General features: G+C 39.1%; 1 protein-coding gene across 1 annotated transcript in view; it reads right to left on the bottom strand.

Annotated features, from left to right (window-relative positions):
• Positions 1 to 26540, bottom strand: part of CADPS (calcium dependent secretion activator) — a 575524-nt gene that overhangs the window by 136470 nt on the left and 412514 nt on the right. The window contains exons 16-18 of the mRNA XM_036738381.1: positions 6031 to 6132; positions 3000 to 3063; positions 2005 to 2128 (exon numbers count right to left, since the gene is read on the bottom strand). Coding sequence (XP_036594276.1) covers positions 2005 to 2128; positions 3000 to 3063; positions 6031 to 6132 — 290 coding nt within the window. The remainder of the gene's footprint in view (positions 1 to 2004; positions 2129 to 2999; positions 3064 to 6030; positions 6133 to 26540) is intronic.

Below are 26540 nucleotides of genomic sequence, written 5' to 3'. Positions count from 1 at the left end.
TGTTGGGTTGTTGGAGTTAACAATCCCAGCATGCTTTGAAATTGGTGTCACAACCACTTTTTATAGAGGTCACATAGAAAAGTGGCTGAGCCAATCCCGGACAAGGAAGGAGAGAAGCAAGAGAGAGTGGGTAGTGTGGAATGAAGTACTTCTCTGAAAAGAGAGCTGGAAAAAAAGGATTTGTTGCTTCAAAGTACTCCCAGACCTAAAAGTCACAGTGCAAAAGATAATTAACACAACCGAGAAGAATTGAGGCACAAAAGGAAAAGTACAAACTAGCTGGCCTACTTTGGAAATGAATGCATTTTTACTTACAGATTTTAAAGTTTGCTTTATTTATTGATTTATTTTAGGAAGGGGGCATAGATTTATCTGAAAGAAGAGAGCAGATCTTACCAAAAGGTTAGTACTATCTACAACCAAGACCTACGATGGGAGGCAGCTGCCATGATACCAGTGCTGGGTGGGATCCAAGTTCTGTTCCATTCTCGCCTACTCTGGTTACCCATTTCAGTTGAATACAACCAACTGTCATCTCCTGTGAGGGTGAACGCTGGCAAAATCAGCTGATCATACAGCACTGAAACGGTCGGTCTTCTTCCTCCTCCTCTATTTTTGTCACTCATTACCAAGTCAAGAGTTGATAAACATCCTTTTAGTGCCCAATTCTTAAGTGTTTCTCACTGGATGCATAACAATGAATTCATTACCACTGGTACACAATTTGCATTGTCAGACAGACAAAATTGAAAAAAAGGGAGGACATGTAATGTACAGAACACTGAAAATTTGACACAATCTTTACCTAATTCTCTAAGCAAACAAGGACTCTGGCAGGAGGTTGGTCAGTTAATTTTTTTTAATTCCCGAAGGCAAACAATGTGGGTTCGTTTGCTTTAGTCAGTTGCCATGTTTCACGTGTGAGAAAAAAATCTGAGTCCAGAATGCACATTGAGTTTTGCACACAGAGCTTCCACATTGATACACTTACACATCCATCAAGCTGGGTGGGCTTTTTCAAATCTCCCTCTAGCAGCCGACAAGGTAACAATGAAAAGTTAGTTATACCTTTGGGACTCGGAGCCTCCCACCCCACCCAGGGAACCATAACTCCACAGATCAGATCTCCTTAAAGGGATGATTAGATGGTCAGTAACGGTTATTTCTCACTGACTTTAAAGGTCTTGTGGTCTCAATCACCCAAGGATTGGGAAGCCCAGAGTGAAAGAGGTCTGATGTAACCCCGAGACCACCTGAGAACTAGATCATCTATTATCATTATATGAAAATATTTAGAAACACTGACAAGAGTAAGACACTTTCAAGGGATGAGAAATAGTGAAAGCGGACTTGAGATGTTGCCTCCTTCATTCATCCTTTTCTTGGACTCTACTCATGGTCATCTGTCACCCTCTCTACTCTTTAGGGTAACAAAGGTTGCAAACTTCAAATGTTTCACAGGGCAGGTATTTCATGCCAAACATACCCAGCCTTAGAAGAGACTTCATTTAACTCATATTTTCTCTTAATTCCACCTCCCCCTTTTTTCAGTAAACTGGCTTTTTTTTTGAACTTCAGGCTTTTGATGTTTTATTCAACTACAACCAAGCACCATGTGACTTGTCAGGTGAGTTTAGCTGTCAATTCAATATGTTCAGTTGGGTCCTTAGGACACTTTCCTATCTCAGATTATGACATTACTTATTTATCTATTTATATGTTGTAGCTCCTCCCTGACCCCACCACAGAAGAATGTAAGCTCTTTGAAGGCCGGGATTGTTTTGCATTTTTGTCTTTGTCTTCCTAGTCTAGTTCATCACCCTGCAAATAATAGGTGCTTGATAAAGGTGGAGTGTGTGTGTGTGTGTGTGTGTGTGTCTGTGTGTGTGTCTGTGTGTGTGTCTGTGTGAGTGTGTGTAGAATTAAATACCGGGAAGTCAGAAAGTTTCCCAAGAGAACACATCAAAATTTTAGTCTGAGACTGGTGACAGAAGGTAGTCTTACCTTCAATTTTGGCATACTCTGAGAGACGAGTATAGTTGACTAACGCAGCTTGCTCTAAGCATTTACGGATGACCATTTTTACCTCCTCTTGTGGCACTGGGGTAACGATGTCTTTCATCAAAACCTTCAGATGGGAAAAGAAAAGGGGAGCAAGAAGGGAATTCACATGCGTTACTCAGTCACATTTGTAAAAGAAAATTGAGAACCGGAACTGACTGGGCATGGGCATGACTTTACAGGGTTCTATGTTGATCGCATTGTTAGCATGTCTATGACATTGTGTGCAAAAAGTGGCATAATATTTGCTGAACCCAGAAAATGTGTGACCAGGAAAGGAGGTGAGTTCCTAAAGTAAGAATGAAGGATAATAGATGGACAGCCCAAGGTCTGGCTCCCCTGGTGCCTATAGTATTGTAAAAGGCCCAGAGTAGGAAGGCCCCTGAAACAGGAGTGTATCCCTCCAGTGAGGAATTATGGGAGGACATAGGTGAGAATATACCAAGATGAGAAAGCATGTGTGGATTGTGATCTGCACAATAAGGATGGATGGAGAAACCATATTGATGAGACTGCAGATCTACAGAAGCTTTGAAAAGTTTCCATGGAAAGGTACATAATTTATTTTCCATAGTCATTTACAAAGTAGCCACTAGACATTTTTAAAATGTTACTAGTATGCATAAGTAAGATGGCAAAAGTCCATCCATATAACAGAAAAAAAAACACCACCACTAAATCATTGTTTTGTTCAAATTTGGGTTAAGCCTAATGCTAATCATATGTATGCAAACTTGATGGAAAAAAGAAGATACCCAGATGTTTGAGATTTTGTTGTTAAAGCATCTGGAATTGGGGCTGTCTTAGTTTTCACCCAGATGCTTGCTATAATCTAGACAGCATTCAGCTCATAAATAAAATCATTTGACAACAATATTCTATTACAATGAGGCTCCTGTACGCTAGAAATCCAACCTCTCTTGAACCGTCACTCTTACCCTTTCCAAAAGAGAGAGTGTAGCTTTTAACGCGCCTTCAGGTCGGCCAAATGGAAAGCAATACCTGAAAGAGACACAGATTCTTTAGGCAGCATAGATACATGTGATAATTAGCACCAAGATATGAGAGTCCTACAATTTGATTCCTATAGCAACTCCTTCAGAGGCGCTGAAAATGCTTTAATCTGTCACGTTATGTTATGTTAATACTGAATCGCACAGGATGTGTGTGTGTGTGTGTGTGTGTGTGTGTGTGTAATGACTGAAGGCTGACTGTCAGACTTGTCTGCAGTAGGAAATAAGCAGCAAATTAAACAAGGTTTGTTTTATGCCTCTGTGGTGAAAGGATAATCATTTGTTAGCTGGGTTATGCATCGGTTACAAGTGTCAGCATTAGGACGTATTTGTTCAATTCAGGTAAAATCCATTCAGTCCTCTAACCACTTTTGACTTTTGCTAAGTGTTGGTGGTGGTGTTGTTCAGTCCTTTCAGTCATGTCCAACTCCTCATGACCCAATTCAGGGTTTTCTTGGAGTGGTTTGCCATTCCCTTCTCTAGCTAATTTTATAGATGAGCAAACTGAGGCAAACAGAGTGAGGTGAATTGCCCACAGTCATCCAGCTAGGAAGTGTCTGAATCAAGATTTGAACTCAGAAGATATCTTTTTCTGACTCCATGCTTAGCACTCTATCCACTGTGCCACCTAGCTGCTCCTTTAGCCAAGTGGTGCATCTTATGTGGAAAACACAAGGACTTACCTGGACAATAGAAATACATGCTCAAAACCAAGATCAACCAATCATCTATTAGGCTTCTCCTGTGTTCAAGGCACAGTGATAGCAAATGGGGATACAGAGACAAAAGTAAACAAGGAAACATCCTTGCTCTCCATGAGCTTCCATTCTACTAGTGGAAACAATTGGTAAACAGGGAGGCATGTAAAAGCTAATCTGAGGCAGGAGAGATCCCTAATAGCTAGAAGAGTTATTAAAGGCTTCATGCAGGAGGTGAGCTGAGTCTTGAAAGAGCCCATAGAGATCCTTTAGGTGTTTCCATGTAATTCGTTAGTTTACTCATTGGCACTCGGTCCGTCACTGTCCAGCACCATGTCCTACACAAAGCTGGTGCTCAATAAATGTTGGCCAATGATTCACTCTCTGGGGGCAAATTAGGCACTTTTGAAAACTCCAGTGACTTTCATGCCCACCAAGTGCCATTGAGTGCACTGGTGCAGTAATTGACTCTCTGGGAGCCCAATATTCTGAAACATATTCTGCAGCCTCCTAGAATGCTCATTTTGTCTCAGGGAGCAGCCTATGCCCTGTGAGTCTATTGTTGCATTTTCATTGCCAAGAGAGCTGGGTTGGCTGGCTATCTTATGAATTGGGGTAATCCTACAAGCTGTCGAGACAGGTATATCTCTTGTCCCCTTCTTGCATTTGCCTAGCCACATAACTATGCTATTTGCTGTTTGCTCCTGAATGGGGAGACAGATGACTCTTCTCCTTTATGGGTTTGCAATTAGTATCCCCATATAGGGAAAATGGAGAACTGACGTAATTTCCAAATAATTTTTAAGTTTCAAGTCTTTTTTAAAAATCATACGTTGGCAACCTCTCTCACATTTGCTGTCTTTCCCCACCCCCCACGTGCCACCAGTCAAGTTCTGGATTTTATCGCTTCTTGACTGAACTGTTGCAATAGTTTCCCAGTTAGTTTCCCTGCATCTAGCCTCTCCCCTCTCCAATTCAACCTCCACACTGCTTCTCAAAATGATATTCTTAAATGGAAGGTCTACATTGCTTCCCTCTTTCAGAAGCTTTATTTGCTTCCTAATTGCCTTGAAAATAAAATGAAAACTCCATTTGGTATTTTAAGCCCTTCACAATTTGGCTACAAGTTATGTTTTCTGGCTGATTCTGCCTCATTCTTCCCCATGCACTTTGGGCTCGAATGAAAATGACCTACCTGCTGTTCCTTGTGCATGATATTTAGCTTCCCACCTCCAAGCTTTTGCACAGACTATCTCCCATGCTTGGGATGCATTTCTTTTCACCTGTGCCTTCTAGAATCCTTTGCTCCCCTCAAGAATCATCTCAAAGACTACCTCTTTCAAAAGCTCTTTCTTGATTCCACCAATACTTAGTGCTTCCCCCATAAATTTTCTGTGTATTTGTTTGGACTTTTACATTGATTTATATTTAAACACATCATTTCTGTTTGGAAGAGTGTGCAGTCTCAGGGGACAGTATTTGACAGTTTAACTTTTGTCTTTCTATCCCTTGTGCCTAGCACAGTGCCTGGCATGAAGCAGGAGTTAATAAAATTCTTGTCGAATTAAACTGAATTAAGTGGACTCTTTAGAGAGTGAGATGAAAATTTGATTGTTGATGAGTAATTGCACTAAGTACTTCTAGGTGGCATAGAGGATAGAGTGCTGGGCATGGAGTCAGGAAGACTCATCTTGAGTTCAAATCTGGCCTGAGACACTTACTAGCTGTGTGACCCTGGGCAATTCACTTCACCCTGTTTGCTTCAGTTTCCTCATTTGTAAAATGAGCTGGAGAAGGAAATGGCAAACCACTCTAGTATTTCTTCAAAGATGACCCGAGTCAACTGAAATGACTGAACAACAATAACACCAGTGGATCTAAGGCAGCCTGTATGCTAAAAGAACTGGACATACAGTAGGCATGAAGCTGATAGGCATCTGAGAAAATATGGTCTGGAGTTTGTAATACTCCTTTTATCCTGTTGAATCTCCTGATTACTCCTTACATCATTATAGGATGATTGTCTTTCCCCAACCAATAATATACCTCTGATCAATAGGGCCACTCTGGGCTCTAGTATCCTAGTAGAATCATGGGAACCTGAGCTGGAAAGGACCTCAGAGCTACTGAGTCCAATCTCTGCTTTTGGCAGATGAGGAAAATGAGGCTTTGAGAGGTGATGTGACTTGCTGAAGGTCACACAGGGAGTCACAAAATCCTTTATTCCCCCTCAGCCACAAATATAATTAATGCTTTACCTAAAATGTGTGATTTGATTTTCCAGAAGAACTCGGAGTCTTTCTTTGATTTCTTCAAAACGTTCTTTTTCTTCAACCGTCACTGTTCCTATTCCATCAGGCCTGGGGGATGAAAAGAAACGAACAAATGCATGCGATGAAACAAACAACTGAAGACTCCCAATCTGATGTTGTTAAGTCAAATCTATGGCAGGAAGAAACTATAGTTCCTGAAAGGTCAGGACTTCCTCAAATGACCAGCCTGCCTTACAGAAAAACACATGGGCATATATTGGGTCTATATGATGTTCCTCGGTTTCTGTATTTGTCAAAATCACTCTTTCGTCAACTTGAGCCTAGTGTTAGTGCATACACTGTGAGAAATTCCCATTCATGTACAGATGTTGGCAGATGACATAGTGCTTCCAGGTTACTTGGTGATGCATTCACACACATATTACAGAACCCAAAGCGACAGGCTTCACGTCGAGTTCTGTGCTAACAGCTTTTAAAAAAGGCTCATTTTTCAATCTGCAATTACAGATGATCAAATTAATTTTTTTGTTCCTCTCCCTCTCTCTCCCTCCCTCTCTCTCTCTCTCTCTCTCTCTCTCTCTCTCTCTCTCTCTCTCTCTCTCTCTCTCCCTCCCTCCTCCTCTCTCTCTCTCTCTCTCTCTCTCTCTCTCTCTCTCTCCCCCCCTCTCTCCCCTCTCCTCTCTCTCTCTCCCTCCTCTCTCTCTCTCTCTCTCTCTCTCTCTCTCTCTCTCTCTCTCTTCCCCTCCCTCCCTCCCACCTCCCTCCATCTATTCACTGGAGAACAGCTCTAAAGCATCCGTGAAATATTATTTCACAAATGCAAAAATAGATACATGAGCCGATAAATTTAACCTTAACCACCATATCCAATGTTTTAACAATCAATAAATCAAACAACAAGTGTTTTTTAAGTGCTATCTATGTGCCAAGCACTGTGCTAGGTGCTGAAGATGCAGACATAAAAGACAATTCTTTGGAGTTTTCCATTTATTGAAAGCTGATGCTGTTTCTTTAAAGACTACTCCATGTGAAATGAAATGAAATGAGTCCACATATTTGTAGGTCGATATGTGCCTTCTGAACAACATACAGAGTAAAGAGATCAGCATCTCAGGCCATGGGATGTTCTGTCTTAGAAATCGATTGATTTTGCAGAAATTCATAGTAGGATCCCACCTTCCAGTTTGCAAATATAGTCATGTTAAGGCCAAACGATTGGTATTTTTAATAGGATTTTCTGAGCACTGAGTCTGAACTGGGAAAAGCCTGGTCACTAGATAAATCTGACTACACAAAAGACCTGGTAATGATTGCAAAGTTTGTAATGAACCTCTCATCAAAGGCTAACTAGGAACCTTCCTTTTAAAATGAAAGAAAATCCTTTTTAAATACTAAAAAATGCCCAATTTAAAAAATAGCATTCTTCCTTACAGAGTTACCAAACAAACCAACCAAAAACAAATAAAAAAGTAAAAACCCTCACAATCCAAATTTTGGAAGAAGAAACCAACTAAAACTCTCAACAAGAGAATTGCTATCTGATCATAGAAAAGTACCATCTCTTCAAATTTCTTAGAGAAGTCACCAAATTCATTCATAAAATCCAGGTATAACGATAGATTTTTTTTTCCCTTCCAGCATGGAATCTCCATTTACAACTCGTGAATTTCCAAGGCCAAATGCACATGACACATTCAGCTGCATCTTCTCAATGTTTTCATCACAATCCACAACTTCTTCGGCTGTGACATCAAACCGACTTTTGTTTAGAAAAGGAGACAGGCAGTCACAGCTTGTAAACACAGACACACACACATGCAGGCACAAACATACACACAAGATTTGGGGGAAAGTGATTAGTCACTTAAAGTGTTTAGTTTCTAGAAGGGGAACAAGCCAGAAAAAATCTTGTCAAATACAATTTATAATTTAAGGGACAATGACTTAATTGAAAAAAAAATACATAGGACATGCTTCAGCTGGTTTGTTTAGAGCAATACCTCCATCCTCAACAAGGAGATCAGACATTTTTTTAGAAAAAAGCAACACACAAAATTGAGAGAAATAGACAATGACCCTTCATCTTCTGCATAAGATCATTCATTCATTATTAAAGAAACCCTTGGTGTTGCTAATCAGAAGCAGCATTTAGCACTAAGCATGAGATCCTAGGAACTCAGTGAAAGAAGAAAGCAGCCATCCAGTTGCCCTAATTTGTAATCTGTCCTTATGCTGGCAGTTGCAAGGAGCAGCTGAAAGAATCAAAATAATGATTTATTCTGATGAGGAATTTTTGAATAAGCAGTGGCTATTCCAGCCAAATATAGAATTTTCCATAGGAAGCACATTTTGGTACAGATAGTTTGGAAGGTGATAAACCAGTGGAAAAGAGACCCCTCTGATACAAAAAGAAGCTACAGAAAAGTAGAATGCTAGGAATCTTTCTAAATTATATGTTTAGAAATGCAGCTTGAAGTTGTAGGCATGACCTGATCTTCTAGCTCAGGGGTTCTTAGCCGTGTGTGTGTGTGTGTGTGTGTGTGTGTGTGTGTGTGTGTGTGTCTCAGGCCCCTTCAGCAATGTGGTAGAGCCCATGTACCCCTTCTAAGAGGAATGTTGTTACATTCATAAAATAAAACATAAGATTATAATGGAAACGATTAAATTCAAATTCAGTTTTCAAAATGTTTTTTAAAAACTCTGAAAGGTTACAGACCCCAGGTTAAGAATCCCTATATGATCCAGCTCAAACAAGGCTAATACAGGCTTAATTGGAGGTCTTTAGGGATTCCAGGATATTTGAACTAATTTGTAATGAATTAATCTGTGATGAATTGATCAGTTTCCACTTAAAAGAAAGCTTTCTATTATTCTATTATCTGGATATAGTCCTATTACTAAAAAAATTCTCCAAACAAGTTTAGGAATGATTATAAAACCCCCTCCCTACCCTTTTGCCACCCCAACCCTCCCCAAAAACATTTAGGATAAGAATTGTTTTTCTTCAGATTAACTGCATGTTATCGAGCCAGACTAATCTACTTGTCATTCCCGTTATGGTACATAGAATTCTAGCTTCTGCCTCCATGACTTTTCCTGAGCTATACTTAGACCAGGAAAACTCTCCCTCCTCACCTTTCCCTTGCAAAATTTGCCTCCTCCATAAGGCTTGTCCTGCTCCTTGTCCCCTCCTCCAGTTGCCAGTGACTTTCCCTCCCAGCCCTCTCCAATTACTTTATATCTACTTTACATCTATCTATGTTGTCTTTACTTATCTCTGCACATACTACTTCTTCCCATTCTCTCCCTCACTGGTGGAATGTACGCTCCTAGAGGGTAGAGACTATCTTGTTTCTATCTTTGTACATCCTGTGCTTAGCACAGTGTTTGGTACATAACTGTTTAATAGATGGTTGTCGAATTGAATTTGAAAAATGAGTTTGAAAATTGCACCTAACACAGATAAAAATAGCTAGCATCAATAGAGCACCTACTGTGTCTCAGGTTCTATGCTAGGCATTTTACAAATATTTTCTCATTTGGTTCTCACAACCATTGGCACCCTTATCATTCCCATTTTACAGTTGGGAAAATTGAGGCAAACCTGTTAAGTGACTTGCCTAAGGTCATTCGGTGAGTAATTGTCTAGACTGGATTTTGAACTTAGGTCTTCTTCATTTCGGACCCAGAGTTTTATCATTCATTCACTGCACTATGAAGTTGCCTAAAAATCTTTAGCCAGAACTCATAGGCGATAGCTTTTCTGTCGATTGTAAGTTTGGTAGGGGATCTCTGTGGGTCAAAAAAGATCCACGGTGAATTCTGTGAGATCCTAGCAGGATTTCTTAACCTTTCCAGTGTCACTGAGGTCTTTGTCAGTCTTGTGAATCCTATGGACCCTTTATCAGAATAATGCTTTTAAATTCATACAATACACAGGATTACAAAGGAAACCCATTAATTTGAAATATGATTATCAGAGTATTAAAAACCAAGCAAGTTGACTGACCTCAGTTTAAGAATTAATATTTAAGAAGCAGTTACAGGGGTTAAGGGTCAGAGAAGGGATGGTTGGGAATCGATGATTTCCTAGTGACCTTGCTTCATTACTTAGAACTTCTGTCTTATTACCCTAATGAAAACCAAATTCAGAAGAGAATCTGAAGTCACTCAAAAATGGGTGTGGTTGAATTAATTTTTTGGAAAAAAAGTGGCTGGGTTGGTCAAACTGGATTGTGGGTGTAGATGAATGTCACCATGGAATCAAAGAGACAAACATTTCACTTAAACATTTTATTGGCATCATTTCTCCTGGTTGCGGCAAAATGATTTTCAAGGGAACGAAAATATTTGGTGGGTGGACTCTTTAACATGCTGGAGATGCTTGCTTCAGTACAGGGTCCCACTTCCCTGGTTAGGAGCGACTTATGGAGCTCAGGCTAACAGTGGGAGGCACTTAAGCTAAGTAGGATATTTATATAATCATACATTCCCTGAAAGGCAGCCTGGTGGAGTGGAAATCATGTTGTATTTGGCATCAGAGGAAATAGGAAGGATTCCTGGTTCTGCTACTCTTACTGCCTGTATAATCTGCGGCAAATGACTCCCCTCTCTGGCCCTCAGTTTCCTCATCTGACCAATGGAGGGGATGTTGGAATAGATAGTGCCTAGGATGCTTTTTGACACTAACTCCTATGATTCCTGTCCCCCAAAGCTAAGAGGCTTGGATTTGGAGTCAGAGAACCTTGGGTTTGAATCCTGCCTCCACCACTGTTGAGCTAGGTGATGTTAGTAAACACTTAAATGAGAAAGTTTGGTGACCACTAAGATCCCTTTCAGCCCTACTCTTGGAGACAGCAGCTAGACGAATAGGCAGACTCTTTCTGTTGTCTCAGCAGGGGATGCAGTCTTGTTCTTGTGCAAAGATTGGGGACCATTTACATAATTATATAAGTCCCCTAGTCTATGTTTTCTCAACACATTGGGATTATTGTAGAGACAGACATGAGCCCTATTCACAGAGAATTCCAGGGTGAGTTTTCTTTTGTGGGGGGGAGGTTGGGGGTGGGAGTGGAGGATAGGACCTGTGATTTCATTAATGCAAGAAAGCTCTAGTCTACCAGACAATTAATATTTATTAAGTGCCTACTATGTGCCAGGCATTGTGCTAAATGCTAGAGATATAAAAAGACGCAAATGACACTCCTTGCCCTCCAGGAAGAAACTCCCATCTCAGATTGGTAGCCACGCTGGAAGGGAGCATTCAGTGGTGGGCCTAAAATCAGGAAGACCTAGGTTCAAACCTGGCCTCAGATACTCACTAGCTATGTGATCCTGGGCATGTCACTTAATCTCTGTTTGCTTTAATCCACTGGAGAAGGAAATGGCAAACAACTCTATTATCTTGGCCAAGAAAACTCCATGGACAGCATTGTTGTGATATGGTCCATGTAGTTGAGAAGAATCTAACATGACTGAAAAACAACTTTAGAAAAGAAATAGTAAGGAAATAGGAACCCTCCTTGAGGTTTGGGGTCTGCCTTTGGGCAGCTAGGCAGTACAGTGGATAGAGCACTGAGCCTGGAGTCAGGGAGATCTTAGTGTAAATCTGGCCTCAGACACTTACTAGCTGTGTGATCCTGGGCAAGCCCCTTAACCCTGTTTGCCTCAGTTTCTTCATCCATAAAATAAGCTGGAGAAGGGAATGGCAAACAACTCTAGTATCTTTGCCAAGGAAACCCCGTGGATGAACTCCATGGAATGTCATTTGCCTCTTTTTTTGGTATCTCTGGCATTTAGGACATGGACTTTGTCCGTGAAGAGGCAGACATGACTGAATGACAAACAACCACTCTGAAACTTAAAGTCTTAGAGATTTGCCTGTTGCCTAGGGACATAGAAAGGTTGAATGACTTGCCTTGTGTCACATAGGCAGAGTGTTAGAGGCAGAAATAGAATCAAATATCTGTAAGGTGCCTGGAACATAGTAGGTGCTTAATAGAGGCTTGTTACCTTTCCTTCCCCTTCCTGGTTCAGCTCTCTATCCATTATGCCAAATTATCCCTCTGGATAAATCTTAGCTTAGAAAATATGCCCTTAACATGGCATACTTCAAACTCCCTTGTATTCACAGACACATAAAGTAGCCTTTCATTTATATCTATCAATTAATGAGCATTTATTAAGTGTTTCCTGTGTATCAGGCAAGCAATGAATATATAGCCTAGCAATAAAAATTTTTACTTTTCTTTGTTTGGGGTCAGCAACTTTTGTTCTTATTAAGACTGGGAGTTGGCAATGGACTGAGGGAGAAGGAAGGGATGATGTCCTTGGAAATATCTCACTCCTCCCTGAGTTCTCACCAGAGAGCCACCATTCCCTCTTGTGTATCAATGATCAAGTGGAACTTAAAAAAATCTCTGGGTCAACTCGAGTCATTTTTGGAGTGGCTTGGATGACCGTGAGGGCCTGCCAATGATGACCCATACTCGGTGCCAGGCCCTCATCTCTCCGGCCATGGAAGACTAGATTACATCTGACACGAGGAGCAGCTCTGGAATTCACCTTTCAGATTTTCGGCAAACCATTTTCTCACTGTCCTTCACAGAGCTGACATTTTCGGCAGCACGATCAGAGGGATGTCACGTCGGCTGCTTTTCAAGACCTTGTCAGGGTGGTTAGCGCCAATTCTGTCATCTCCACTCTCCTCACAATCTCCCATCTTGAGCCGTGTCACAAATAATCATACTTCCAATGTGTGTTTTCTTTCTTTCTTTTTTTTTTTGTTAAATTAAACGGCCTGAGTCCAGCTATACAGCTCATGAGTTTCTTAAGTTACTATCACTAGCATGTTATGAACCATTAATTAATGATGATCATTTGTTTTAATCCAATATAATTAGAAACCTTGATTTTGAATGTGGTTTTGAATATCTGAACCCAAATGGGAAAGACAGCTCAGAGAATGGATAACCAGTATAATAAAATATGCAACACTTTTTTTTGGTCAGGGATGCCAGTATAATATAATCTGACGTGCAGTAACTATGGTTTATCAGACTTGTTTCTCTGCTGAACCTTAATTCTGGTAAGGTACAAGGGAGGCAGGCAGATTCCTTTGGAACCTCTATGACCTTGTTAACATGGTTCACTGCAGTAGATGGAAAGCCGTTGTGTGTGTTCTAGGTTTGATTCTAGGATGCCTTCACAAGAAGGCCAGGGCACCAAATTAATTAGAAGCGAAGAACTGATGACTCTCTTTTGGCATTGAATTTTCTGTTTCTTCCTCTATAAATGGGGATTTGTACCACGCACATTACTTACTCATGGGTTTTGGGAAGGAAAGTAAATTTTAAAGTATCTTATAAATGTGAATTATTCTCATTGCTATTGTCAAGTGGTACAGAATCAAGGTCTAAAGAGTACAGCATGTACAAAGTAGAGGGAAAGAGATGCTTCACACCCCCAGACATCTCCCAGCCTTTAAAACAGGAGCTGATGTTCAATTATGAGCTGCTTAACACACACCGTCGCATCTGGGCCTCACAGTAGGGAACCCTTTGAGGCAGGTACTATGAGAATTACTATTACCCTTATTTTATACATGAGGATTCAGTCTCAGAGGGCTTAATTGGCCTACAGTAGTGACCCAGCTAGTGAAGACAAGGGGGGGTTTGAAGCCTTGCCTTTTTAACTCCAAGTCCAACCTGCTAGTCATTTCTTCTTGTTACTGCTGTGCATGTGGGCACAGATTTACACACTTTGTGTCTCCTCTCTTCTGTTCTGTTCTGTTCTGTCCTGTTCTGTTCTCCTCCCCTCTCCTCTTTTCTCTCCCTCTTTCTTTTCTCTGTCTCTTTCTTTCCTTGCCTCTGTCCTTCTTTCCTTTCTTTTCTCCTTTTCCACATGTCTATCCCATCTTTCCTTCCTTCTCTGTTCTTTATTTTTCTTTTCCTCCTTACCTTCTCTTTTTCCATCTTTCCTTCTGTCTCTCTTTCCACATTTCCTTCTATCTTTCATTCTTTATTCTTCCATTTCTCCCTCCATATTTTCTTCTTTTTATCTTCATTTTCCTTATTTCCTCCTCCCTCCCCTGCTCTTCTCTCTTCCTCTTCCTCCTCTCATCTCTTCCTTTCTTTCTTCCTGTCCTCTTCCCTACTTTCTTTCATCTCTGCTTCCTTCTTCCTTTCTCTCTTCCCTTCTCCCTTTCCTCTTCCTCATCCCTTCCCTCTCCTTCTATCTCCCTCCATCTCTCTTTCCTTTCTTTTCCTTCCTTCAACAACATCCCTTCTTTTCTCTTTTCTCCTTTTCTTGCTCCCCTTCATTCCCAATGATTGTATTAATGCAGACAGCACTATAGATAAACGTAAATATTCTCAAAACAAGAATGAGAACAAGCCCTACACACAGTCACATTATTCTTGCCATAGAAATGAGTGGACCATGGTTTAAAGGGCAGGAAGAGCTGATCAAGGCAGTCACGGACACTTGGGCATGCTTTGAACAGCACATTTATAACAAATTACTTTTCTCAATCACTGACTTTTTTATGAACACATATATACATGCACACAGACTCCAGAACAAAAAAGTGAAATCCTCTCAAACCTCTACTGCAAGTCATTCCCCTCAAATGTTTAGAATGATTATACTAAGCTGAATCTTGGCCTGGCATCCTTTTCTTTTCCTTTGCCTTTCCTTTCCTTTTTTTTAAAAGGAGAAAGAAATATAATTCTAAGTGATGATAGAAATTTATTTCTCTTCTAGGGGGCATATTTTCTTTTCCTCATTTAGATGGCTTGTACAAATGTCTGGATTAATTATAAGTTATAATTAAGACCCAGGATCCCTTGGCCATAGCTTCCTCCTAAAAGGCCCACCTCCTCCCCCACCTCCTGCCCTTTTTTAATTATGTCCTAATGCCCTTGGGCTTGGACAGCCTGCTAAAACCAATACATCAAAGTGCTTTTTCCTAGAGAGTATCACATAAAGCAAGACTGTAGAGTTTGCATGACTGGATGACATAGCATCTAGCTACTTGAGGTCAGCCCCTTTGACAATAGCATTTTTCTCCAGGGGACAGGGTGGTATAGTAGAAAGAGTACTGTTGCGTTGGACCTGTAATCAGTAGATCTGGATTCAAATCCAGCCTCAGACACTTAACCGTGTGGCCATGATAGTTATTTAACTTCCTCAGGGCTTAATTTCTTCATCTGTAAAATGCTGATAACAATATTTGTACTATGTATACCTCATAGGACTACCATGAGAAAAGTCACTCCAGAGTGGCAGAAAAACGAGTCTTCTTTTTGGAGTCTTCCCTGGCTTTCATCAGGCTCTCCTAATTCATGTTCTTCCTCCCCCCTTCCCATCCCCTGCACCCTGAGAATGTCAGCTCTTTGAGATCTGGGATTGTTTCATTTTTGTCTTTGCATACCAAAGTGTCTAGTACAGTGCTTGGCACATAGTAGGTACTTAATAAAGTGAATGAATTCAATATTTTCATTAACCAACAGCTAAGTATTCCATATACCAAGCTATATAATCGAGGATTCCAACACCCTGTTGGATATAAGAGGGAGCATAATAGAGTAGATAAAGAATCAGAATGCAAGTTGAGAAAACCTAACTGCTCTAACACTTACTGGTTGAGTGACCCTACAGAAGTAACTTAGCCTATCAGCTTTCCAGTCAATTCTCTAAGGCCGTGTGAATTACATATGGGTTGTGCATCTGCATTGATAGAAGTGAGTTTCCATGAATAGCAGGGGGTTCCATAAATCAATCTCTCATTGGAACTCCTCCCTTATCGATAAAAAAGTAAGAAAAAAGGAGTAATCCATAAAGATGTATCTTCTTTCTATAGGCATCAAGGTATTAGTACAAGCCAACTGGATATTCAGTACTGGTAGGAGAGTACTATGGCACACTGCTAGGTCATTAATAGAATCAACTAAAACATATGATCTCTTTAGAGACATTTTTCTTTCTCTCAGAATGCCTGATTCTTAGCAGGGCCTTTACTGATTACCTTAAGAAGAGAAAGCAGGAGGGTAAAAGAGTCTTTATTTTTGGACAGCTTTGAAAAGATGATTGATTTTGTCCTGAATGAAGAATATTTTCTAAGTATAAATCAATTAAATAATATAATAAGATTTTTACCTTCTGCTGCTACTCAAATGTGTAGGACAGCTGAAAATCTATTTCCATGTCAATGAGATCTCAATTTTTCAATATGTGTCCCAATGTAGCGCCAGAAATACGTGTGTGTGTATATACGCACATATAAGTTATTTAAACTTATATATGTGGTGGATGTAATGTGTATGCATGTAAACTTACGTATAAATGTATATATTTATGCTCTCTATCCTCAGGGAGCTTATCTACTAAGCAAAGACAAGTACACATGTAAGTATGTACAAGATAAGTGTGAAATGGATTCAAAATAATTTGAAAGGAAGGCTCTAGAACCTGGGGGGGATCAAAAGACAGTATAGAAAGGGTGTTTAAAGTAAGATCTAGCAATCAATCAATCAGTCTACCCTATCTATCTCCTTATGGTCTACCAAGTCAAGTTCAATATTTTTGAGTGGTCTTCAAGACTCTCCACCATCTTCCCCTACCCTACCTTTTGAGCCTTATCTCATCCTATACCTTGAGTCATATGAGTTAAAGCCAAGCCAGTCTGTCTTCTGTCTTCTAACAACAACACTTGCATGTTCCAGACTACATGCCATGACTTACACTTTCCCCTGCCCTAGACTGTCCTCCCTTTCTCTACCCTACCTTAGTGCCTCCATTGAGTTCTAGCCCCACATTACCAATAATTTATAGGAGTTTTTAAACTGGCTATGCTGTAGGTATCTCCAACTCAACATGTTCAGAAGAGCTCACTTTCCCCTCAAACCTTCCCCTCTTTCAAACTTCCCTATTACTGGTAAGGGTATGGCCATCTTTCCAGTCACCTGACTTTACCACCTGGCTGATCCCTTTCCTTTACCCTGTACATCCAAAGGGTTCCAAACCTTATTGGATCATAGTTTTAGAGCTGGAAGGGGCATTAGAAGTCATCACAACCAATCCCTTCATTTTACAGATGAAGAAATTGAGGCACAGAGAAGTCAAGTGACTTGGTTACATAGTAAGTGTTGGAGATGGAGTGTGAACAAAGATCTTCTTTATTCCAAAGCCAACATTTCATCCACTCCACTATGTTTGTGACTCATTTTTATCTCAACAACAACTCAGGTATTGGTCACTCCCTTTCTTTTCCACTCACACAATCAACACCCCCTCCCCAATTCAGGCCCTTATCACTTCTCACATGAACTATAGCAATACCCTCCTAATTGATTGTTGTTTTTGTTTAGTTGTTTCACTCATGTCTGACTCTTCATGACCCCATTTGGGTTTTTTGGCAAAGATATTAGAATGGTTTGCCATTTCCTTCTCCATTGGTATCCTTGACTAAAGCCCCTATTTCAATATACCTGCTGAAGTGATCTTTTTTCCATAAAGAGCATAAAGGGTAGAAGCATTTAAAATTCTTCACAACTTGGCCCTAACCTACCTTTCTTGCCTTATTACATGTTACTCCCCTTTATGCATACTCTCATCCAATTTGGCCTTCTTCCTGCTCCTCACATATGACCCTCCATTTCTCATCCCTATGCTTTTGTGTTTACTGCTCCCCTTGCCCCCTGACTAAAATGCAGAACTTCCTCAAGTTAGCTTCTTACAATCCCTAAGTTCCATCAAAGCTTAGCTCCACTACTACCTTCTATGGGAAACTTTTCCTGATGTCGCACTTGTTGATGTTCCTCTCCCAAAACTATGTTGAATCTAGTTTTGAAATTCAATTTCATTTTGTTTTTATCTCTGAATTCTCTCCCTCCTTTTCCCCCTTCCACTGAGAAAGCAAGAAAAACAAAATCCCTTGAATCAGTTTGGTATCCAATTTGTTGGTACCTACATATAGATCGAACAAAAGTCTTAGTGAAATTTTATGCTTTAGTACTTTCAGAAGTGTCAGTGTCCCAAACTTATAAAAACTTTATTTGAAAGTTTGATTTTCATATTTTCCTTTATACTTATTCAGTTTTGTGAATTTCAAATGATAAATTTTAATTTTAACAGGAAGTGGGTACTTTATCATTATACATTGTGTGTATATGACAATTTCTGGATGACACTTTTTGACACTGTGGATTGGTAGAGGAGGCCCTCTTGGTTGGCCAGCTCAGTCACTTGATCTATCTCCATTAGACTTTTTCTTGTGGGGTCAGGTCAAAATTTTTACATATGCATTAAAACTTCAGTATTTGGATGATCCCAAGGGTTATGGTTATAGTTGGAATTCTTTCAACCAATGAGCAGCAGCTGACCAAAGTTTTACAAAGTTTGAAAATTAACTAGAAAGACATATAGCATAAGATGATTATTATTTTGAATTCTAACAAAACATCAATCTTTAAAAAATTAGTAATTAGCCTTTTAACTGTTTCCTCATTAAGTTTGTAGCGGTTGTACTTTTGAAAGTCATTAAAGCTTAAAATGGCACTAAGACTTTTGGTACATATTATATGTACTTGTCTCCTGGCTAGATTATAAGCTCCTTGAGGAAAGAGTCTATTTCCCTTTTGTCTTTGGGTCCCCAATTCCAAAGTCAGTGCCTGGAACATAGTAGGCAATTTATAAATGCTCACTGATCCTTCAAAGACCACCTCAAATGCTGCTGCTTCAAGAGTGTCCTTCATGATATTCTCAGTTGACAATCTGGTTTCCCTGTAAACCTCATACAGCTCTTAATCTTGAATTTCCTCTAGAACTTTCCACCTCTCTAAGGAATTTAGTTGGTCTCATTTTGCCTGGACAGAAAAGGAAAATAAATGAGGAATTCAGAAAACAGAAAACAAGTACTGCACAGAGGCATGACCCAATAGTGGAAACATACTGAAATGACCCAGACATCTGCTAGATGTTTTTCTCTGTCTCCTTCCCTCTCTCTGTCTTTCTCTGTCTCATTCTGTCTCTCTCCTCTCTCTCTCTCTCTGTCTCTAAATATTTCTATCTTTCTCTGTCTCCTTTTTGTCTCCCTTGGTCTCTCTTTCTTTCCCTTTCTCTGTAGTCTTTTTGTTTCTCTCTTTGTCTCTCTTGGTCTCTCTGACTTTCTTTCTGTCTCTGTCTGCCTCTCTCTTTGTCACTCTCTTTCTCTCTCTGTTTTGCTCTCTGTCTCTTTGTCTCCACCAAAAGCAGAGAAACTAATGGTATCTTGATTTCTCTTAATGACAATTCTATCTTTTAAAAGGTAGAGGAAACACAAAGCAGAAATTCTGTTCTGCATCTAATAAAACTATGAGGAAGAAATAGTTGTTGGGGTAAAAAAGATCGAGAAATTTCAGGAGACATAATATTTTCTCCAATAGAGTTTCTGAAAGGGAATAAGAGGAAATCTGGGCATAGCCCAGATTACATACATCTTAGATTTGAGGAGAATAGATTTTAGGATGCTCAGGGGAAGGTTCGATATGATCCCATAGATTACATTTCTATAGAGAAAGTCAGTCCATGAGGGATGAGAAAGACCTCCTGAATGAAATTCTGAAGATACAAAGGGAAACGATTCCAAAGATGAGAAAATTTGGAGTTTTATGAAAAGCCAATGTGTATGCATAAGGAACTCCTAAACTAATTTGGATTTCAACAAGATATGAATAGAAGATGGTAATAAGGAACATGACATGATGACTTCAAAATAATGTAGCAAAATCCTTGGAGAATTGCGTGAGGAGTTTGATAAACCCAAAGAGTCCAGCTTCTGGGATAAGAACTCATTATTTAACAAATAGTGTTGAGAAAACTGGAAAATAATATGGCAGAAACTAGGCAGAGACCAACATCTTACACCATATACCAAGATAAGGTCAAAATGGGTATGTAATTTAGACACAACAGGTGATTATACAAGCAAATTAGGAGAACAAGGAATGGCTTACCTGTCAGATCTATAGAGAATTTATGACCAAACAAGAGATATAGAACAGTATGTAATGCAAAATGGATAATTTTGATTACATTAAATTAAAAAGTTTTTGCACAAACAAAGCCAATGCAACCAAGATTAGCTGGGAAACAATTTTTATAGCCAGTGTCTCTGATAAAGGCCTCTTTTCTAAAATATATAGATAAATTAGCCAAATTTATAAGAATAAAAGTCATTCCCCAATTGATAGTCAAGAGATGTGAACAGTCAATTTTCAGATGAAGAAATTAAAGCTATCTATAGCCATGTAAAAATGCTCTAAATCACAATTGGTTAGAGAAATGTAGATTAAAACAACTCTGAGGTACCACATCATACCTTTCAGATTGGCTAACATAATAAAACAGGAAAATGATAAATGTTAAAGAAGATGTGGAAAAATTGGAACACTAATGCACTAATGGTTGTGATCCAACCATTCTGGAGAGCAATTTTGAACTCTGCTCAGAGGGCTATAAAATGTTTATACCTTTTGATCCATCAATCCCACTTCTAGGTCTGCATCCTAAAGAGATCATAAAAAAGGGAAAAGCACCTACATGTACAGAAATATTTATAGCAGCTCTCTTTTTGTGGTGGCCAAGAGTTAGAAATTGAGGGGATTGGGGTATCTAGGTGGTGCAGTGAGTAGAGCACTGGCTCTGGAGTCAGGAGGACCTGAGTTCAAATCCAGCCTCAGACACTTGACACACTTACTAGCTGTGTGACCTTGGACAAGTCACTTAACCCCATTGCCCTGCCTTCCTCCCTGCAAAAAAAATTAATTGAGGGGATGCCGATCAATTGGACAATGGCTGAACAAGTTGAGATATATGAATGTAATGGAATACTATTGTGCCATAAGAAATGATGAGCAGGTAGACTTCAGAAAAACCTGAAAAGATTTACATGAACTGACGCTGAGTGAAGTGAGCAGAATCAGGAAAACATTGTACACAGTAACAGCAACATTGTATGATGACCAACTTTGAAAGACTTAACTCTTCTCAGCAATACAAGGATCTAAGACAATTGCAAAAGACTCATAATGTAAAGTGCTATCCACATCCAGAAAAAGAGCTATTGAGTCTGAGTGCGATCGAAGTATACTATTTTCTCTCTCTCTCACTCTCTCTCTCTTTTGTTTCTTCTTTCTTGTCATTTTCCCCTTCAGTTCTAATTCTTCTTTACAACATAATTAATGTGGAAATATGTTTAATATATTGTATGTCTATAGCATATATCAGACTGCATGTCATCTTGGGCGGGAGGGAGTGAGGAGAGGGGGAGAAAATTTGGAACTCAAAATATTACAGAAGTGAATGTTCAAAACTAATACATAAATAAAATTAAAAATTAAAAAAATATTAGTCATTCAAAAATGATAAATGCTTTACAAAATGTTATTTAGATGTTGAATATATAACAATGATATGAATAACAAAAAAAGAGAATAGTGTGAGGAGCAATAAAGCTCAGAACCAGTTGAAGCTGGTGATGAAAACTATGGTCAACACAAAGGAGTTTTTAAAAAAAGGCTACATTCATGAGGGAGTGGTATCAAGAAAGGCCTAATGTCAATGCATGATGGTGGGGTGGTAAGACAATGATAATGTCAACAGAAAGAAGGCTAAGTTCCTCAATTTCTAATTTGCTTCTCTTTCTTCTGCCAAGGAGATGGCCTTTGTCCTAGAAAGGATAGCACAAAAATAGGTAATACAGTGTTGATATTTAGCTTAAGCAAAGAAATTATAAGTTCCTTTGATGAATTTAAATTACTTGGCCCAGGTGAACTATATGGTCTGATAGTCAAAGAACTGGTAGCTATGATTCCTGAACGACTGCTGGAGGAGATAATGGTGAATGGATGAAGTATCTTTTTCACTGGAGAAGGGCACATGGCCTGATTTTCAAAAAGGGTGAGAATGGCATCTTTGACTTATACGCCAGTAAGCTTGACATTCATAAAAAGGTATCTAGTGAGCATCTAGAAAAGGAAGCAGTGATTACAAAGAACCAGCATGTCTTTATCTTTATCAAGAACAGGCCATGCCAGAGTGACCTCTGTTTCTTTTATTCACAGAGTTTTTCAAAGGGTAGATTAGTAGAATGCTATGAATATAGTTTACCTAGGTTTTAGCAAAGCATTTGATAAAGTAACTTATTCTATTCTTATGGAAATAATGGAGAGATATGACAGCAATACAATTAGATATGTTTTAATGGTTGGAAAGCCAGATCCAAAGAAAAGTCATTGATGGTTCCATGTCAACTTAGAAATAAGTCTCCAGTGGAGTGCCTGGGATCTGTGGTTGGTCTTCTACTATAAGTACATGTACACACATGCATGTGCATGCATGCGCAAGCACACACACACGCGCGCGCGCGCACACACACACACACACACACACACAAAACCAGTGACTTGGATAATGATATATACGGCATCCTTATCAAATTTTCAGATGACAAGGGATAGTTAACACTCTGTAAATGAGTAAGAATCTAAAAAGATATTGTTAGTGTAGAAAAAATGAGCAAATCTAATGAGAATAAATTGAATAGAGATAAATCAAGCGATAATTCAACAAATATTTATTAAGCACTTACTATATGTCAGGTAGAATGCTAAGTGCTAGGGATACAAAGAAAGGCAAAAAAAAAATCAACCCTGCCTTTAAGGACTATATGTTCTAGGAAAAAAAAAACATACGAATAACTCAGTATATAAAAGATACATACATATATATATATGCAAAGAAATTTGCATATACAAATAAGAAATGCATCCAAGTACTGCCTATTCAATATGAAAAGACAAATAAATTCTGGTGCTTACTGCTCAGATGTACATAAGAAATGAAACAAATTCATTAATTTCAATAGAACATTATAGTCATTTACCAAATATTCTCTGTAGCCCTTGCCAGCTTCTTTTAACTTCTGTATGTGTATGCATACAGACATAAGTGTGTATATATATATATATATATATATATATATATATATATATATATATATATTATGAAGGTAATCTGAAGAAGGAAAGCATGGGGGGGAGGGAATTTCTTGCTGAAGCCTTATAAATGTGAAGTATAATACTTGAATTTAAGAAGCGGCCTTCATGTATAAGATGTAGGAGACGTGGAGACATGGGTGGACAGTTGTTTGTCTGCAAAAGACCCAAAGGTTTTAGCAAGCTGAAAGCTTAATGAGTTAAATATGATACAGCAGACAAAGAGCTAATGTGTGATCTTTGGCTTCATTAAAGCAGATGGCTTCCAGAAATAAGTAAGGAAACAAGCATTCATTAGGCACCCACTATGTGCGAAGAGTTTTACAGATATTATCCACTTCATCTTCTAAAAGGTCTTCCAGTCATAGACATCTCCAAGCAGAGGGTCGATGACCACTTAGCAGATACCTTGTACTATATATGCTGGGCACTGTGTGAGGCAGTAAAGATACAAAGTGCACAATGCAATAGTTCTTGCCCTCAAGGAGCCCGCACTCTAGGGAAGGGGTTCCTAACTTTTTTTTGGTCTCTTTGGCTTTCAGTACACCTTGCCATGTGGGCTATCCTATATGAAAGCAAAGCAATTCTAGACTTTTCTTGTATGAACAAATAAAAAATTGAAATACTGCCTATTCAATATGAAAAGCCTTAACTTTTTTTTTTACTGTGCATAATAACTGAAATACACTCATTAATTTCAATAGGATATTGTCATTTACCAAATATAACCCATGTCCCTCACCAGCATCTGTTAACTTCTAGAAGTATATGTGACCCATGTTGGGAATCCCTGCTCTATATTAATGTCAGTTTTGGGGGGGGTTCTGGGAGCCCATCTTAGATATACATTCATTTGGGCATAAATGCTGAACTGTGATACACATGCAACCCTTCCCCAACCATACTGTATACTGTCCATGTGCAATATAAAATCCCGACTATGTGCATACTGACATCTTCTAGCCATTGAAATTTCTATCTTCTGTGGTAATTGATTCCAATGAGGTAGATTTCAGCTTGGTTCATATTTTTGTTTCTCCATGAAAAGTATAAGGCATCATTCCTCCAACCACCCTTATGCTCCAGAAAGGACATCCTAGTTGTGGAGGGCAATTGCTGCTAGTGAATCATTCATTTAATGAAGTCTTATAACAGAATTCTGCTTCCCATGCTAAATTTAGGAATTCTTTGGAGTCTTGCTGACTCACAGCATTGAGTAAATTGAGTGAATACTGACTCAATTTGCAAAGTTGAAAATTGGCTTAGACCCACCTATTAAAAAGTTATGTGTACAGGAAGTCTGTTCTTTCAAATCTATTCAGCTCCACATTTTAGGAGCCTACAATGTACAGGGGATTACAACTATGGAATGCATCAATGGTTAACATGGATCTGGGAAGGAGGTGAGGTATGGTCTACTACCCTGTTGAACCCAGATTTAGGTCACTCTGGTGTAGGAAAGAGACATCTGGCTAAAGTTTGGGGTGGTCCAAGGCCAAAAGCTTCCATGTGGTTGGTATTCTAAATAGCCTTTATCTTCATGCATCTTTTCATCCTTTGTTATCCTCTCTGAAGAGCTTTCCTTCCTAGTGGCTACATAGGAAGCATGCTGCATTTACCTCAACCCTTTTGCATAGAAACACTCAGTTTCTTTCCAAGGGCAGCATCTTAGCCCCATACTTACCTCCTGGAGACTTTGTACCATTGGACATCTTTTCCAGAATTTTAAGAATTCTGGCCCTCCCCCATATGCTTATAGACTCATTAATATCTGGAACTCATGTTGGATCAGGGCAGCTGGCATTATGGATCTGTTAATTGCCGATACAATGTACTGCTATTCCACACAGCCCATATGCGTGTCACAGTGCTGGCATTCATGAAATGTTAAATAATAATGTAAATGAGAAAAAATTTTCAATCCCAATAATAATTTGGATCCAAAGAACACTGACGCAATAAACGCTCATCAAAGCTGTTTGATTACCTTGTCTCTGTGGGAGAGTGACCAAAGTGACGCTAATTAAAATGCCATGTAGAAAGAATACTAGAAAAACACACAATGATGAAAATTCAAGGCTGCACTCTTGGGAGCTGGTTTAAAAGTTATGGCATCTAATGAGTTTCAATTAAAAAAATGAATGCCAAAAAGCAACAAGCTACATACATGTCTACCATTCCCCTCCTTCTAACAAATTCAAAATCCCAACGGATTTGATTCTAAGGAGGTTGTCCAATTAACATCTTCAGTACAGATTGAACAACCAATGATAACCTAACTTTTGCCTTGAGGTACTTGGTGGGTTGACATGGCACACATATACACATACAAATCCAGTTTAAAAAATAGGGGATTTAGTCAGTCATTGGGGTGTTTGGTCTACACAAGGATGATTTCAAGTCCTTTCAAGCCTCTTGAGACCTGAAATAATATAGAATAAACACCTGGATAACTTGACCACCTTTTATCCAGATGTATTGCTATTATTCAGATACAATTCTTCAATGATATTTAGACTTTTTTTCTTGAGCAACATTCCAGGGTAAGGTGAGGGCATTTTAATCTTTACGACCCTTCCCCCCCCCTTCTGATAACTGAATGTGAATTATGACTAACTGCGGCAGGTCTAATTATAGGAATTATAGAATCATAAAATATTAGTCTATACAATGGAAAGGGTATTAGAGATCATTTGGATCTGACTTTTCTCATTCCATACAGAAAGAAAATGGAGACCATAGAGGGGAAATGACTTCCCCAAGGTCACAAAGATAGCAAGTATTCCAAACCCAGGTTCTCTGGAGGCTCTTTTCATCATATCACACTATCACTTCATTTAATATGTTGCTTTTCAAATAAAGTGAATAAGTTTACAACTGTAGAATATCCCCCAACAACAGAATGCAGGTGAGCTGATGACATAGTGCGTGTGTGTGTGGGGGTATGATGGCAATTACTAGTTGACCTTAATGAGTTCAGTTCAATGTTGATTTATTAAATTTCCATAGTAAAATGTCTAAAATAACAAGTTTGGATTAGAGCTACTTCAATTGGCTAGAGAAATGACTTCCTTACTGCCTGCCCAGAACCATTAAAATATATATTATGTATATGCATGCATACATACATATATATACATATACACATACCTACGTACATACATACACACACATCACTATTTGCCAAAGCTTTTCCATTGGGTAATGTCATAATCCAGTTATACTCTGTTGCAGTTCAGGTCCTGATCCCACCTTACCTAGATTATTGAATTAGCATACTAATTAAATGTCTAGTTTCCAGTCTCTCTCCCTTTCCCAATATATTTTCCAAAGCTGCTAAAATAATCTTTCTAAAGCAAATATTTGACCATGCTACTCTCCAACTGATGAACCTTCAAAGGCTCCCTATTATCTTTAGTATAAACCACAAACCTCCACTTGTTATTTACAAACCTTTAC

This window comes from Trichosurus vulpecula, chromosome 9 (assembly GCF_011100635.1).
Source record: "Trichosurus vulpecula isolate mTriVul1 chromosome 9, mTriVul1.pri, whole genome shotgun sequence".
NCBI lineage: Eukaryota > Metazoa > Chordata > Mammalia > Diprotodontia > Phalangeridae > Trichosurus > Trichosurus vulpecula.
The sequence above is the reverse complement of the archived record's forward strand: the minus strand, read 5'-3'. Positions and strand labels throughout refer to the sequence as shown.